This window comes from Opisthocomus hoazin, chromosome 3, assembly GCF_030867145.1.
Source record: "Opisthocomus hoazin isolate bOpiHoa1 chromosome 3, bOpiHoa1.hap1, whole genome shotgun sequence".
In the NCBI taxonomy this organism is placed as follows: Eukaryota; Metazoa; Chordata; class Aves; order Opisthocomiformes; family Opisthocomidae; genus Opisthocomus; species Opisthocomus hoazin.
Window position 1 is genome coordinate 85,308,267 of NC_134416.1, and position 18,068 is coordinate 85,326,334.

General features: G+C 37.2%; 1 protein-coding gene across 2 annotated transcripts in view; it reads right to left on the minus strand.

The window, feature by feature from the left end:
- The window catches only part of DTNBP1 (dystrobrevin binding protein 1), a 75,225-nt gene that overhangs the window by 28,740 nt on the left and 28,417 nt on the right, over nucleotides 1-18,068 (minus strand). For both annotated transcript variants that reach the window (XM_075416855.1, XM_075416856.1), the window contains exon 7: nucleotides 11,501-11,523. In XM_075416855.1, coding sequence (XP_075272970.1) covers nucleotides 11,501-11,523 — 23 coding nt within the window. The remainder of the gene's footprint in view (nucleotides 1-11,500; nucleotides 11,524-18,068) is intronic.

Sequence of the window (18,068 nt, forward strand, 5' to 3'; positions counted from 1 at the left end):
AGTGCAAAAGTGGTCACACCACACTTAGCAGAACAGAGGGCAAATTTTGCCATCTTTAAGTAAATGTTCAACTGTTCTGTCTAGATTTATGGAAAACAGCTATTCCAGTAAGAGAAGTATTCCTGATCCATACAAATGTAGAGTTCGCCCATCCCAGATGAACTGTTTAAAACAAAATATTCAACTTCAAATGGTCATTTAACATGAATATCAAATCTAGTGGTCTGAATTACAACTCATAGGTAGAGCCTTGATAAAGGCATGCTCCAACAGGTTATTAAAATAATAGTTCAATTTACTCTTATATTTTGGTCCTAAACATCAACTGACAAAAACCCCACATGAACAGTAACAGAAAAAATCCTCTTTTGATGGTTATATAAAAGAACATAAAAAGAATCAAAAGTAGAAATCCACATCTTATTTCTATTTCACTTAAAGCACAGTTCTAAATATTAGTTACAAATTAACAGCATAAAGATGTTATCAATTGCATTAAGAACATTGTTTCGTATGACAGAGTGCTCATACTGATGTAAATAACACTAATTGCTTCATTTCAAAATACATGTTTTTGTCATTTATTTATTATTTTATCTGAAGGAAACTAAGAATTAGCACGACTGCATCCATACTAATGAATTCACTGCTCTAATTTTTTATATTTGGCTTTTATCTTCAGATAATAATTCTCTGTCTCCCCTCACCCTCGAATATCACCCCACCCTTAGACAAGTCTGAATTTTAGCTAACAAGGTACCTGTGTCTTTGTATTCTTTTACTAATTCCGATTAACATTACCTTGACAATAATGCAAAGTGATGGACAAAAGCAACATAATATAATATTCCTTTCAAATTTGCTAACTTGATAATTAACCTCTCATTTATAGCACACCCTTTACAAATCAGGCAACGGTGATGACTGAGGAAATTAATTAAGTTAACTTTAATTTCATTTTGCATTAGCTGGGCAAATTAAGCTGACAAACAATAAAGGTGATAATAAAGTTCCACCTACATGAATTCTTCTGAGTATTCTCCGTGGCTCCCGGAGATGACATGGCAGTAAGAAATAAGCAAGTAGAAAGAAACACAGCACTGGTCAAGCGCAGGCTCCAGCTACCAAGCAGCTCCACCGACGTGCATCTTCACCGATGCAGAACAAAGACCGATGCTCGAAGGCGGCTGCTTTTTCAAAGCAGTAGGCCCGCGACTGCCAGCTTTCAGTGGGCCACTCGCACACAGCCGCATGCACATGGGCACCTCGACTCAGCGCCCGTCCAGCACCCGGCCGCAAGCTGCCAGCAGCCGGGCTGCACCAGGCACGCACGCCTGGGTTGGGGAAGGTACCACACGCTGCCAAACGAAGGGGTGCTCGGACCACAGGAATCCTCCCGGCAGGTTACACACCCGATGACAGGCAGTTACAGCACGCGTTTATTTAGCAGAGAGCTGGATGCGTTTGGAAATGACGGAGAGGCAAGGGAAAGGTACGGGAGGGTTCTGAAGTCTTTTTTTATTAGGCCACGTTCACAAGGCTCTCCTCCCCTCAAAGTATTTTTCCTTAACGTGGCTCAGCTCAGATAACCCACAAAACAGATCACATACTATTCTTACTTCACACGGAAAACATCAAAAATCTTGGATGTGATTTTTAAATAAGTTAGATGCAGTCTTCTCTACTGAAAACTGATTTTTTTGTGTTCCATATCCAGACTACATTTTCGCCAAAATATAAAAAAATAGTTACGCAGTTGAAAAAAAAAAAAAAAAATCCACAAACATCATAGGACCGAGAATCTTTGCTTATGGTGACGCTGCAGTTACACAACGGTGTATTTCTGTTTCAGAAATTGTAAGGCGTTGCTCAGAATTTGGAACGCTGACACACGTTACCCCTCCAGTTTAGGAGGAGGCGCAGCGCTGCCGGAAGCCATGACGGCCATAACAATTCCTTTCTTTCACATAAAAAGATCACATTTTATAAAGCTCCTTGATGACAATTTTCCAAACACAGCGTACAGACAAAAGGGAATTAGATAGCAAATGCTTCTCCAATCATCATCATTAGAGGAAAAATTACCAAGAATGTATGGGCCTACAGAACTCAGTTTTGTTTCACTGGCGAAAACAGCACCAAAAATATCTACGGGAAAGATTAAAGGAATAATAATAATCGGGAGATAATCCTACCTTCAGTCTGGACTTTGGTAATTAAAAGATGAATTCAAGTTAGAGCTGCAGCCAAAACAGACTCCTATTGTTTTTCCCACATCAATCATTTCAGCATTACAGACAATTAAAATATTACAACTTTAAATGTTTTCTACATAAACTGAGTATGACAGGACTTAAGTTCCCATGAAATTCTTTCATATTATCTACGCAGCTAGCTATTCACCCTGGCGATAGCCACAGAAAATCTCTATTGTTACACGAGCCCCCTCCACTTCTCACAAACCCAGGACTCTGCAAAGCTGACTCCAGCACAGGGCCAGCTTCTACTGCAGCCAACAGCAGCTGCACCTGCAGATCCAAGAGCCATCTTCTTTTTAGCTGTAGTGATGTCATAGAATCACAGAAACATTAAGGTTGGAAAAGACCTCTAAGATCATCAAGTCCAACCGTGAACCCAACACCACCATGCCTGCTAAACCATGTCCTGAAGTGCCACATCTACGTGTTTTTTGAAATTCTCCAGGGATGGTGACTCCACCACCTCCCTGGGCAGCTTGTTCCAATGCCTGATCACTCTTTCAGTAAAGAAATTTTATCCAGTCTAAACCCCCCCGATGCAACTTGAGGCCATTGCCTCTCATCCTATCGCTAGTTACCTGGGAGAAGAGACCAACACCTACCTCACTACACCCTCCTTTCAGGCAGTTGTAGAGAGCAATAAGGTCTCCCCCTCAGCCTCCTCTTCTCCAGACTAAACAGCCCCAGCTCCCTCAGCCACTGATCACAAGACTTGTTCTCCAGACCCTTCACCAGCCTTGCTGCTCTTCTCTGGACACGCTCCAGCACCTCAATGTCCTTCTTGTAGTGAGAGGCCCAAAACCGGACATAGTATTCGAGGTGCGCCCTAAAATTGTTGTGATACATCCAACCTCAGAAAGCGCTTTTGACTTGGTGCAACACTAAACTGCAAAAACAGTAGAAGAGAAAGCTACATAAATGCATCAATATTGAAATTTGCTGGGAGAATAAACCAGCTTCCTCAAAATACAAAGCAACATCGGACAGGATAAAAGAGCATAAAAGTGCCACATTAAAAAAAAACACAGAAGATTCTCTAAAAATACACATAGATGAAGCAAAAATTAAAAAATAAGAAAGTGTCCCTACCCTCCACTCTCCCCTAGTCAGAATTATCATTTAAAAAGCTGATAAAAACAAGGTTTCGGAAGTATCTTTAGTATTCTGTGGGCTATATTAACTCATTGTCTGAATACTACTTTCAGGTGATAGCCATCATGTAACATCCTGAAATCTAGACAAGCAAACAGATTACAAACAAACAAACAGTACTATCAAATTTGTAACATACAAAGTTACATTATACCCAAAACACACAACAAGCAAAAAGTAAAAAAGGCATTTAAAGCATTAAACCAGAATCAGTTTGAGTGGAAGAAGTGATAAAACAAAAAACTATCTTTGATCAGCTGAGCACACAATATTTGTTACAAGGAAATCCAATTATCTAATTTGTCCATAAATAATCTGGTATCTCTGTAGCATCTCTTTCTAAATTTTGGATCTTCTTTAGAAACTCTACTCCCTATTTACAGCTTTGAAAATTCAGACCCATTTGCAACATGTACAACCAGCTTAGAAATGGATGCCATTTTTTCATTGACTAAGATCCACCCAAGCCTGTATTGCCCCTATCAAACAAGCCCTGTTTTGCCCTCACCAGTTGAAAACTAATCAAAAATGGAAGGAGCAAAAATAATTTCCTATCGTATCAGATAACTAATCCACCTGACAGTGCAGCCCTCCTTTTGTCAAAGCATAATGGGAAATAGCGTTCTGATGCAGTGATTCAAGATAAAATTGTAGGCAATATTGTTTCTACAGTTTAAATACATGAAAAAACCCTTTTTCCCCTTCCATTGAAATATAAATTCTATGTCTTGTATAGAAAATACTGTCTGCCCTGAAGACACTTCTAGATATTAAAATATTAGGTAACAAATTTATTTCCAGTCATCTGCAAAATAAATGCATACACAAGATTATACCCATTGTAGTTCGCTTCACCCCAGACTTAATAATTAATCCAGCAAAAGTTTTGTTGTCTTGTCGAAGGCAGCTAATACATTTTCAGCTGTACCTAGTGCTCAATACAACAGTGTCGCCAACTGAAGAAGTTGTCTTTTTGGGGGTCAGCAAGAGCCAAGCAATGGCTTTTTGTACATGACCACACGCAATCTCTGTCAAGACAGAAAACTGAAAACTTCCACTGTTCTTGGGTATTTATTTCTGTATAGAACAAGTTCTGAAAGTATGTCATTAAGTCTGATAACTCAGCCAAACAGAAGCTGATGTGTGCAACTCTGCACCATCCACCTGAGGGCTACAGAAATGCACATCTGAAAGCTGTTACATTTCAGTGCTGGTGGTATCTGCCCTATGTATAAAGATTCAGTTATTTACTGGGCAGGACTGAAATCAGTGAAAGATCAAGAGTGAACTTTCCTTAAATTTCTCTATTTAAAAGGGTTTTTTTTAAAAAACACTATTATTATTATTTTATATTTGTAAAAGGCTTGACTTGAAGTCCATACCTATTTCAAGGAAAGAAAAAAAGAGGATCTAGAAACTTTTAAAACGTGTCCTGAGAGTTAAACAGATGTGAAAGTCGGCAAACTTGAAAACACAAAAAACAAAATCAAAAGCAAGGTAGCTATAAGGACACTTCATCATTTCTTTTTCTTCTCCATATGTCTTATCCTGTTACACTATTATGAAAGACTTCAGTAGTTAAACTTATTTGCCTTTCACTCAAGGTTTGTCCAGAAGTGCCCAAGTCTCAAATCTTTCCATTCTCAAGAGAATGGTTATCGTATTTGGGAGTCTTGGTCAATTCTTGCCACAGACAATACAGCACATTCAATCTTGCAACATTCTCCTCCCATAGCCTGGATGGGAAAGACGCTGGTAACGCACATTAGTAACTAAAAATCTATCAAAATATTTTCAGCTCAAATAATGAGGAAAAACCCTGCAACTTAAAGATCCTTGACATTTTAACTCCATCTTAGCTTTATTACAATAGCATTAAGCAATTGTTTGCCAACTGTTTTCTGGTATTCCAAAATAAGAATTGTCATCTTTTACATCTGTGCTACAAGGTTTAAATACTTTAGATTTTGACCATAGTCACCTAAATAAATTCTAAAACAATAAGGAGACGCTCGTAGCAGAAGCACTGCCTATTTTGGAAGAGACACCCGAACAACCAAAGACACCCTTCCTCCCCTATTCAAATGAGTCCGTGAAACACAGAATCACAAAATACAACATTAAATTAGAATTCTCATTATTATTAACCAACTCTGTTATGGACACAATTTGTCAACAAAACATTCTTCACAGTAATGAAACACCTTGATTGTTCCTAATACGACAGACTCTGCCGTAGTATATTTTGAAATGTTAAAGTACAAGAACTCCATGTGGCTGGTACGATTTTCTACCGCAATGCCATCTACTCTTGTTCAGAATAAACATACAGGACTGTGCGCTCAAAATTACAGCACAACTTCTAGAACAGCTACGTCATTGAATGTACGAGCTTTGCCAACCACAGGATATGAAGATCTCCATTGCATATTACCCATGCATCTGAAAGACCATATGAAGATTAGAACACTGTAGTTTATTTTGACAGCCATGAGTGTACATCATGCTGAAGAGAATCTGTAGACTGGAAGAAAAAAAAAAAAATCAGTTTGACACACTATTTGTTGAGATGAGTAGATTTCAAAGAAAAGGAGAACAAAGGGATGGAGTCAACAGACTGCTCCAAATGTGTACTCCTAGAGAGGGGCAGAGTGAAAGCCAGGAAATTAAAGTTTAGCTACAAACATATTTAAGCTACTGACAAAAGGACTGGAAAACAGCAATTTCAACAGAAGCATCTTAGATGCATGAAGAGGAATGGCAAAAGATCTGCATATCAAGTGTGACCCAACAACTTAACCTAGGAGAGACAAGCATGAAAAGACACCTCTTTACTTCAGCAGTCACCTCCTCAGAAATAGTATTTTGATAAAGCTTTTAAAACTTATCAGGACTTGTTTGGGAGAGATCTCTGATGCAAAGGGCTGAAAATATATTCTGTTGTATTGTAAACAGAAGCGCTGAAAATGGTCATAAGACCCATTTCTCTGAGCTTGAATGAAACTAATCCTGTTCAAGCTTAGAAATATGCATGACTCGGTAGCCAAAGCCACGTGGATATCTGCCCTTACAAATTTTCTGCCACCTTTCATTGTCCAAAAGTGCTGCGTTGCCGATTTCTAAATGGCCTCTATTGCTTTAGATTTCTTTCCACAAACAAACTCAAAACATTTAATCCTAAACTTTTTTTTTTTTTAAATAAAAAGGGACTTTTAGAACCAATTTTTATATCTCTCATGTATACAGTTCCCATTTGGACAAAGTCTGAAGTAAACTCAGCAGCATGTGTTATTACCATTGTGTAACTCCACTACTTTTATAACTTTAATTTTTCTTCCATTATCTACCTCACTGCTCTGCTTCATTCTTCCATATTGTAAAGATATCAATAGTATTCTGTAAATATTTACTAGGCAGTCCTGGCTGCACTGGAATAGAAGAAATATTAACTTAAAAAACAAAATAAACAATTGTACCATGTGCATAGAAGAATGGTGGAATGATTTCAAATCTCCGTGCAGTTATGAATGCACTAGGTTTCAAGTATCAAGAGAAAATAACCACATATTTGCTATGTAATATCTAGTTTCTCAGCTGTAAAAATGAAAATGATACAAGCCCTTTCTAAACCACGGAAGAGTACAATCCATCAAATCGTAAAAGCAAATGCACACACAAGTATTGACTAAAGTAAACTCTACTATTGCAAGAAATTGTCAAGACCCCCAACAGAACATTTTCTTTTAGCAGCTTTATCAGCCTCAGCCAGGACAGGACAGAGCACAAGCCAGCTCCTGCAAGCAGCTGTCCAAACATTGGAATTGATGCGCTAGGAAGAAAGTTCCAGGCTACTTCATATGGCATACTTAACGTTCTCATCTTTGAGAGCTTTGCTCTCTGAAAGATGTATTATTAAAAAAATAAACTGCACAACCCTTGAGATGTTTTGTCCTAGTGCACACTCACACTTCAGGTACACAGATGTCAGTGCTGTGGCAGTATCAACAGCGACACCACACACTCACTCTGCCTTCTTCAGAGACAGATGCTTAATATAAAGCAGCAAGAAAACATCTAATGTTCACTTTCTCAGCATCACAGATTATTACAGAACATGTCATGCTTATATTGTAATAGAAAACCCTTGAGGTTAGAAGAAAAGAGACTGGAGAAGTTTTGTGTGCCCCTATACACTATGAGTGCAGCAAACAACAAAGGAGAACGTCTGGCCCTGTACACAGTATTAAAGCAAAAAGGAAGAAAATCTATTTTTCATGATGAAAGAGAGTACAATCTGTAACACAAATGTGAAAAAGGCAGGAACAAATTCTAAAACAGTATCTCCACTGACAAATACAAAATTAATTCATCATTGCTTAAAATAGCATTATGTACTTATTTGATGCTACGTACAGGTAATAACATCAACGAGAAAGAGTGTTAGTAGATTCTCAACAATTCACTGATGCAAACAGGTATATACACTGAGCTCTGTTTGAGCCCCCTCTTAATGACACCTAGCATCCTCAAAGAACATAGTTAATAGGTCCATGAACTGCCCCTTTGTACCTTAGCACACACTGCAGGAAGATCTAAATAAAACCAGAAACAATTCTGTTGCATGGTTATGTGAAGGTTGATTTTGTTTCAATATTAAAATACGTCTTTAGCAAATATTAGCTACACAAGGGCACTTAAAATGTTCATAAGGTTATATACATTTGAAGATTTCGCAAATTTACAGTGATCCCATCCAGACTACACCTGTGTATCTATATCTATTTATATTTATACACACACAGAACTCCTGGGAAGTAAAGTTTTAAAACAGATCTGAGACACTTGTGAAGCTGTGCACCTGCCTTGTGAGCCAGACCTGCACTCCCACAGTCAGTGCCAATAATCAATTAGGTTTTTTTATGTATTCATTGTGAAACTGATGGGATGCATCACCGAATTCAGGTTTCCAGTGCTGTGCTATTTTGACCCTCAGACTATACCATTCAGTGTCTTAATTCCAGTAAAACTTTCTTTCCGTCCTGAGCAAGGCAGGAAAACTCAGCACTGGTGAACGTGAGAGTTACAGTTGAACTCTTTTTACCCCCTCTACCAAACAAATTTAAGGAATGTTTTTGTGGTAGTTCAATTTCTGTAGATTCAGATAGAATTAACTTAGATATTTATGAAATACATTTTTATGCAAGACATTTACCATCCTTTATCTGGAAACCAATACTTTTTAGCATATGGGTATTAAAAATCACATACAACAAGTTACTATCATGAAAACTGGCATATTGGTTCTTTTCTATTAAAAAACAATTTAATGCACAATGGTTTCAACCACACATGCAATGAAAGATGCAAGCGTATATAAAGGTACTTTAAACAGTTTTTCCTTCCTGGCCCCTACACTGGGTATTTTATAAACTGAATGTTTATGAACACATTTCACTCTGGACAGTTATGCAAGGATGAATTAGTTAAGGTTGCAGTATATGCTTGCAACATAAAATATAAAGTATCATCTACCCAACTATTTACGTAACATATTTCAGTTGGAACAAACTTTTCTTGAATACAGCAAACCATAGTTATAAGCAAGATAAAACCTTACCATAAAAGATTTACATAATGGTACTACTACTTCCTCACCTCAACCTTAAAATGTGCTAGGTAATGTACCACTAGAAGTATTTGCTTTTTAGATGACCGTGTTACAGTGGTAACTCAGACATGCTTCCTGCTCTTGCTGCTGCCTTTTCCTTCTTCTGCACCAGGATTTCTATGGCCATCTACTGAGTTGTTTCAGCATGCTTCATCAGCCGATACTAAACCAAACCAAGCAACAGATCATTTTCTGCACAAATCTAGCGAGCCTTGGAAGTAGCTTAAAACAGAAAAATGCAGGAAGCCATCCGTTAGACTGGGCAAAGCTGCTGTAGAACTGCAACATCTGTCACTATGTAATCATGAATCCTTCATGATCAGGAAGCTCTTATTCTCCCTGTTTATAACCAGCTGGTGAAATATATGCTAGATACTCAGAAACTGTCTAAAGGTCCAAAAGGCCGGGGAAACTTTGACTGAAGCCAATGCAATGAACACCTCTATTTCACCATCCAGGTTAAGAACAAAATTTCCAAGTAGCATCAGATCTGAGAAAGAACAACTTAGTAAGCAAGAAACCATAAAAATGTTTCCTGCAGGCATGTATTTCCAATCAGCCATAGATCTACTTTTTAGTATTTTAATCTCAATTTCCTGGGAAAATGTCAGGCAAGACAGTGAAAGCTGTTGCCAAAGTTGAAATACGGTATCTATTGTTTTATCTGAAAGCATACTGTTGTCATCTTACAGATATGACTGTCCTTGAAAGTTTGTTAGCTATTACTCCTCTCTCTTCTGCCAGGTACAAGCTTGTCCATCAGTTCATTGTACAAAAAAATACCGAAATTAGGCTGGCTGATATTTAATACCCATTTTTAAAGATCTGTCACTCTGTCTGCTTTTCCAGCCTTCCATAGCTTCTGCAACTCTTTTGGGTATTGTAGAATAAATTTGATGAGTTGGTGTCCAGCTGATCTAGACTATCCTCTAACCTGGTCCTTTCTCACCACAGCATGAGATCCTACTCCTTTCCCATTGATATTGGCTGCATTAGCCACAGATCGCAGGTGAACTTTTCAGTGAAGAAACATGCAAAGACCTTGGCTTTTTTCTTGATGTGTTTGCAATTTTTGCTCTTTGTAGTAAACTACAAACCTTCTCTTGGCTACCGAGACAAGCCTTGTCTACCCAAGACAAGCCTTTCATAACTACTATTGGAAATCTGCATGCATCTGTATACATTACAGAACCAGTTCCTTACGTTTGGTATAAATTTCAAGGTCAACACACAGCTAACACTTTCCTCTTCCAAAAAAATAATTGTCTTTGTACAATACTTACTGACAAAGTTACAAGCTCTACTGCAAAAACAAGAAGCCAGGAAAGAAACATCTTTGGAAACCATCCTCCTGCCTTCCAGAAACTCACTTAAAACCCCTAATCAATACAAACAGAAACCCAGGATTCACTATTCTCACAAGCACCAGATACTACAAAGTAGGTGCCTTGCTTTGGAACAGAATGAGCTTAGCATTACTTTTGGCTTTGTATTGAGCTAGCCTGTCTTGAAAGCTGTCAAATCAATCAAAAAAAGGGTTGTTATGGTAAGCTACAGATAAAGTGACATTTTACATAATCTATGTTGCTTGTCTGTTAACATCAGCTTTCTCATTTTCCTTTTTCAGCATTATGTAAAGATGAGATAGTAATGAACTGAAAAGGCAAGGAAGAATGCAGCTGATGGAAATTTTGATACCTTCTTTCAATTTCCAGAGACAACTAATTGACATAAGTCAATGTACTTGACTACATTCTCATAAGACTAGTCACAAAGCCACAGTCATACGTTATTCAAAGCAAAAGATAATAGCAATTGTCAAGTTGATTAAACATTAACATTAGTATGTAGAGTAAGCCCAAATTAAAATTTACTGAAAATGGTAATGTGTTCCATCTACGCACCACAGACAAAGCAATAATACTTGACAGAGTTTCTAGACATTGCCTATTATTTAGGACAGATATCTGTATATATCATTGTGTATATCCAACAAGCTCATCTACAAAATTTGCAGTTGTCTGATGTAACATAATACTGTGAAAATTTCACAGAAATAGCTAGACAAAAGTCTAACAAGTAACAGCCTGTGACACATATCAAAAACACATTCATGCTAGAAAAGACATCAACTAGTTGAAGACAAAGACCTTAACTTCCAAGGGAAAGGCTTGATTTAGGTACAGAATTTCTGAAATACAGCTAAGACAACAGAACCATCTGTGTTCTTCCTACACTTATGACTCTCCCAAAGAAACGAGTAGCAGGAACAGGTAAACTGAAAAATAAACAGTCTGCTGAGTTGACATAAAATTAACATTATCAAATGCAGAATAGGAACAGTTCCTTACTAGTTTCACTTAATACAAGAATTGCTGTAACTCTTGCAAACATTCAAGTAAAAAATAAAAATAGAACTTACCTTTGAAGGTCTCAAGTTCCTTCCTGTTGAAGAAAAGCAGAATTTAAAAAATAGTATTAAAAATACTACATCGAGAAATACAGGAGACATTTTACACAGTTTCACTCATTAAAAAACTAAAAACAAATATTTTGAGTATCATCGCTTATACAGGTAATATTACTAAGAGTGTTTATCTAAAGCAAACACTATCAGCCTGTTTAGAAACTAGGCTACTGCCTATTTATAAACATGTACAATTATGCAAATACTGCACATTTATATCCAGCCACATAATTTCTAAGTACACTGTTGCAAAAATAAGCAAGAATTCTTAAGGCTGTAGGTACTAAAACATCCGTTGCTTCGCAGAGCTTTGCCAATTTATAGCATAGTGAATAACAATTAGCGTTCCATTTTCATCAATGCTATTCAAAATCCTTTTGACAACAGTGAAGCAGAAAAATTCGACAGTATCACTGACTCAGTTGCAACGCACTTTACAGGCAACAGAAGTATACAGTGACATCCCTCTCAAAGGAGAGGATTTTCAAGTACTGAGTGACAACCCACAGCACTCACATAACAGAAAGCTAAGAAATGAAGTCAACAGCGATAGTACCTTTCTTCCTTCATACCAGGACACCTTCCACTTTTCATAGTGATGCAACTGTTAATGCAAAGGCTATAAAACTAACAGTAATATTTTCCCTGTTTTCAGGAAATTGCCATTGCTACAAAGTAGTGATCTATCCTGAATTTAGAGGCTAAAGGTGACTCTAATAGCTTAGACGTGGCAGAATGCTGGCCTTTTCTTTACAAAACGCTCATTTATAACAAACATCTTTTCAGTCTGTGCCTTGCAAACTGCCTAGTTACATTCTGAATTTCAAAAGCAAAAGTGACTAAATGAAAAAATAAACTAAAAAAAAGATCGAACTAACATTTTTCCAGATAAACGATTCTACTTACTATGCATAGACTAAAACATGCTTCAGTCATTACCGTCTACACTGTTTCACAACACATATGCTATACCATAACAACTCCTTCTCCCCTCGGACAGATGATGCAATTCAGCATTTTTTCTTGCACCAAAAACAGATAAAGTTGTTTTGAGCCTGAAACCATTCATTTTCTAAGCAGAACAAAGTATTCTAAAAGAAGAGAGAGAATACATTTACCTCCACATTTTCAGTGAACATCCCACTTTTGTCACCAAATGTCAAATACAGGTTTTCAAAAGAATGGGTTCTTTCCCAGGAAATCAGCTACAGGGTGATTTACAGTAGAGAAGCCTATTCTAACTTCCTGTGAGTATCTATTTCCCTTCCTGCTTCTCTTCCATCCCTTTCCCAAGCTAGTTTTTCCTTTTTTTTTTTTACCAGAGAAAAAAGTTAATTCAGAACACCTATGATTTGCAGGTTCATACCCTAATGATTTTTTCCTACCCTGTATCCTCTAAATATAATTACAAAATTCTTCAACACTCTCACGAGTTGCACTCCTTATGTTTTAATAATGGCATACTAGTTGAGAAAACAATCACAGGAGCAGCAGGAGGAAATGCTTATTTCCACAGACGGAAACAAAACTATACTGAGGAAACATCTTGTGAAAGTAAGAGGACAAAAGGAATCATGTGGTCTTATGCCACTTGTCCCCAAAAGGAAGACAAAACAATTGCTGTTATTGTGTTCTAACAGATAGGCAAACAAGATTGTAATACAGTAACCAACTGACAGTGATAGTCATTGCTTTTGCCTAAAACCCCAGAATCTTCCCTTTCAAAATCCATCAATATTTTTAGGGTTGATTTATTAAGATGCTGTCACTGTATCTATATATATAATTGCCATTAAGAAATTTGGAAATTAATATTTGACAAAACTTTTTTTAGAACACAAAGCTCTGAAAAAATTAAAATATCGACAATTAACATACAGTAAAAATACAGTTTTGGAATCTAAGGATCTGCATTTCCTAGTACCTCATGCCAATTCAGATTCAAAGATTGATGATTGTTTATATTTTAGACAACATGAACGAATCAGTCGCATCTTGTGGTTTGTCACAACAGTCTTAATAAAATACACATTTAGAAATACATATTAAAAGCACGCTCATTGAAAATATGCTCTGCATCAGCAACATGGTGGATTTTTTTTTTTTTAATCCAATAATCCAAATAAAAAGAAGTTTTTAAATTTTAATCCTAAATCTCGCTCATCAGCAGCTTTGGCAAGAACCAGACACTAAAGTGGAGACTATGACTCATACAGACACTGGAAAAGCAGATGACTGAAGACGGAATCAGTACATTTTTTAGATGTGTTATTACAAAGTTCTGGACAGATGTAAAAATGCATTACAAAATATTACATTTCTCCTCCCCTATGTAAGTAAATAATTTTGTATTTATTGATAAACTGTCAGGAAGAAGACACTTCCTATATCTTCTCTACGAATCTACAAATAAACCACCTGCAGAAGTAAATACACTGAACTTCCATTAGGAAGGAAACTATGTATTTGGAACACAGACATTCTATAAAAGAAAAAGCAGTTAGCTTGAGTAATTACAATAAAAACAAGATTAAATGGAAAACAGTTCTGGAAAACGGTCATCTTCAAAACGGGGTCACAAAGCTAGTCGGAGGAGAAACTTGCATTGGAAGTAGGCCTGGGTGAGCAGCTAGGACTGCTGACTTATTGTTTTAGATCTTGGTATACTGAATCACCAACTTTCATGCTATATATTACATTTTAATATTTGTTTTTCTTTTACTTAAATTGTTCATTCTTTGACATCATTTTTCACATTCGGTTTATACAAAAGCTACAGCAGCAGAGCTCAGCCTTTGATGGACAGCTTACTAACAACATCTTACTAGAAGACAAAACTGCCGTACAATGATTCATCTCAGCAGAAGAATTCTGTCAACTGCTTCAGCCCAACAGTGTATTACCCTACACATGTTTTCCGCAGAAAAAGGCTAGCCTTCCTGTCTGCCCTGTTTGTCTAATTGTCTAATCCCATTGCTTAGTTTAAGAAAATTGAAAGCTTTCCACAAAGAAATGCTCCTGGATTTTACAGGCTTATTAAAAAAAAAAATCATGCAATTCACAGATGGATGAGCTAATCCTTTCTATGATTATTAGAAAGAAACCACACACATGCCTTGCCCCTAGCCTCGCTACCTGTGAAGGCTCTTGAAGCCCAGTGTGGGCTGCTCAGCATCTATCCAGGATTAAAGGAACTCCCATGCTGGGTCTGATCACAAATCAAACACGCTGTTTGGCATCTGACTATATGCTCTTTTAATTTAGCTACTAAATTTTAGGTTAGTGACAACAAAGCTGGCTAGTTACACAAATAAGAATGTTCTTTACTTTTTTACAGTTAACAGTAAGCTTTCAGAAGAGAGACTTAATTACTAGTTGTATTATATTATAAATATTATTATTCCAGGTGCTTGTTTTCACAAAATAGATGTGGGGCTTAATTATTCTGCAAAATTCTATACTTTTCAAATTCAGCTAAAAATGTCCAACAGTATAGCAGCAAGTAAAGGGCAACAATTGTCAGTGAAACTCGAATTGCATAAGCCTGGTTGCCTACTTCAAGAGAATACCTAAGTCAGGACAAAGATGATATCCGGGTATATTTTAATGTCAGCTTAAGAGACACACTAATTCGATTCTCGGCCCCTTCTGAGCATGATGGACATAGGAAAATCTAACAATAAATCCCTCTATGCACCATGACTAAAAAGGCAGAGCTGATAGCATCTCACAGTTCAAAATAACCCGAAGAAATGAAATCAAAGCATTGTTAATGCAAGAGATTCTGTTGAGAACTTCTCTGAAACATCTCATCAAAAAAGGTCTGAGCCACAGGTATAGAGGAAAAGGATATATATAAATATCAAAAAAATGCAATACCCCATTTTAGTCTGAAGTATACCTTTTAAACAAATTTTTATTTGCAAGAAGTATAATGAATTCTGAAGTGCATTCTGAAACTGAAACTGTCATGCCCTGAAGTTCTGCTTTGACAGGATGTGTCTTTTGAATTATAATTTTTAAGTTACCTGGAATGTTCTAATGATCATGTTGTCAGCAGTCTCAACTTCATTTACAGAAAAGCTGAGCTTCAGGGTTTATGGTGAGAATATGTAACTTTAGAGACCACAGGCAAAGCAAGCTGTCTACAATATATAACTAGTCCCACAGAGTAACTGACACGACCAGAACTTACATGAACAGTTAGAAGGCAAACACAAATTCCCAGCTACCTTCCCATTCCCCTCAGGCTTTTCATTGCACTGTTGGATTAACCCAGCTCTAGTCACTGGGCATGAGAAGTGGACACTAGGAAGAATATTCTATTGGATATCACCGATAAAAATAAATCCAGAAAGAGGAATATGGAAGGAGGAGGAAAAGCAAGAGGGAGAAGGCAAGTAAAGATCAAGGACAAATGCTTGCTGGAGGTTTCCAGCTTCACAAACTAGAACTGTGTGTAAAGATACAAATAAAGCTTAAAATCCTGTAAATTCAAGTTATGTGGACATCACATCATTCCTCCTAAATTTCATCCTCCGTTCTTCTAGGTGATCCAGCCAGATGTACGAATCACGTAATATACCACAGTGTGGCACTCTGCAACGCACAGAAGCCATCTGGAGTGCCTGGCTCCTGGTTCGCACAACTGGGTTGCATAGGATGCGGCAGCTTCCAGGTCAGCCTTAGATGTTCCTGAACCAATGCAGGGTGGAGGCAGAGGACAGAGAGGCCCTAGTACAGGGCTTCCATCCGCTCTACAGCAGCTGGACAAATTTATCAGTACTAATCTGTAGCCACTTCTAGAGAGAGCATAGAAATGCAGTTAGGCAATCCATAAAAGCATCCTGCACATACAGAGGCCATAATAGAGAACTGAAAGCAGAGGACAGAAGCAGTCCCACCCTTTCTGTGCTTCTGTTAAGATAAAACAATAAAACGCACACATAGCCTCAACAAAATACTTCAAGAAAAACCCACCTTGCATTGAACAGGGACATCTTACCTGAAGCCAAATCCAAATAATACTTGAATCAAGTACTCCATCTTAGCTTGAATATGTATTTCTAATTTTCTATATTCCAACCATTTTCATATCTAGAAATGCACTATGAATCAAGAAAGTATAGGTGCCAGTAGATGACAGCTGGGATTATAATTACTGAAGCTTGATACTTCTGCTAAGCATGTGGTGTGGAAGGACCTGTATTGTCTTCTCTTGTCATTTTTACATTTAAGGAATTAAAGTAACTGATGAAAACAGGTCAACTCATACACCTGAAATGACATTTGAAATTTGGACTGCCTGCAGACTCAAAGATGCTGCCATTATTTCACAATTCATTTGCTTCTTTCTTTACAATTGCAGAGTCAGCACTTTTTAACTAAACAAAACCAAACTTTCCCAGCCGCTTGTAACTCAGAGCACAATTGTGTAGCAAAGCCTCTATTCAACTTGACCAGAACTTAAGGCCTGCAGTAGCAGATTCGCTGAAGTGGTTTGGTCTGGTTTTGGTTTTTAGGGTTCTTTTTAATAAAAAAATTAAACAGAACGGGAAGACAAAGAATCAAAGATAGTAACTTCTGCTCAAAGAGCTTATTGATCATCTAGTAGTGACCCACCATCATGTTTTCACTACCCAGTTGAGGAACAGACAGTAACTGCAAAACCACACATCCTGCTGTACATCTGCACACTGTTTTAGGCAGGTAGCCATTCAAGATGTGAGTTGTGTATTAAATGCAGCCAGCTCAAAGCTTTGCAAACAATTCTGAAAGCGGATCATCCTCCTGTCTTTCACCTGTAAATGGTGAAGAATTACCAGCAATTCCTTGGCGGTTCAGTTCATTACAAATTCTTATCTATATTTCTTTAAACAATGGCTTTCAAATGAGTCAAAATATTCTTTGATTACCTCAAAATAATAAATGTCATCAGTAATCTGAAAACACTGGCCGTATGATCTCAACCCACAGAACCACTGATAAATACCTAGCCAAACAAGAACGTAGATTAAAAAAAAGTTTTAAAAATCAGTGTAGTCAAAACCATCCTGCTTTAAGTTACTGAAATGAACGGCAATTTATTTGTTCAACAAAAGTAAGATAAGGTTCTCAGGTTCTACAATATCTTGCAAAGGGCTGCAACACTAAGATCAAATTTTCCAAATGTAACAAAACACTAGTGGATTCAGTTAAATACTGAGAGACCACAGAAACACCAAGTTCTTTACAAAGATGCCAGCAGGCAGAATTGACAGTTCCATATTTTATCTCTAAGGAAAAAGCAGGCAGATAAGAAAGTAACAAAGTCATAAATGAATGTCAGGAATGATGTTATAACACTAGCTCTGAAAGTAACAGTCAATAAATTCAAACTACGAGACTCAGAAGTAAAGAAAAGACAATCTTGAGACAGCATATGGATGGTAAAAATAGAGTATTAAATTTGAAAGATTTTACGACAAAATGTATTTATAAATGTTGAGTTGTAAATACTATTTACAACACCCCCCCCCCCCCC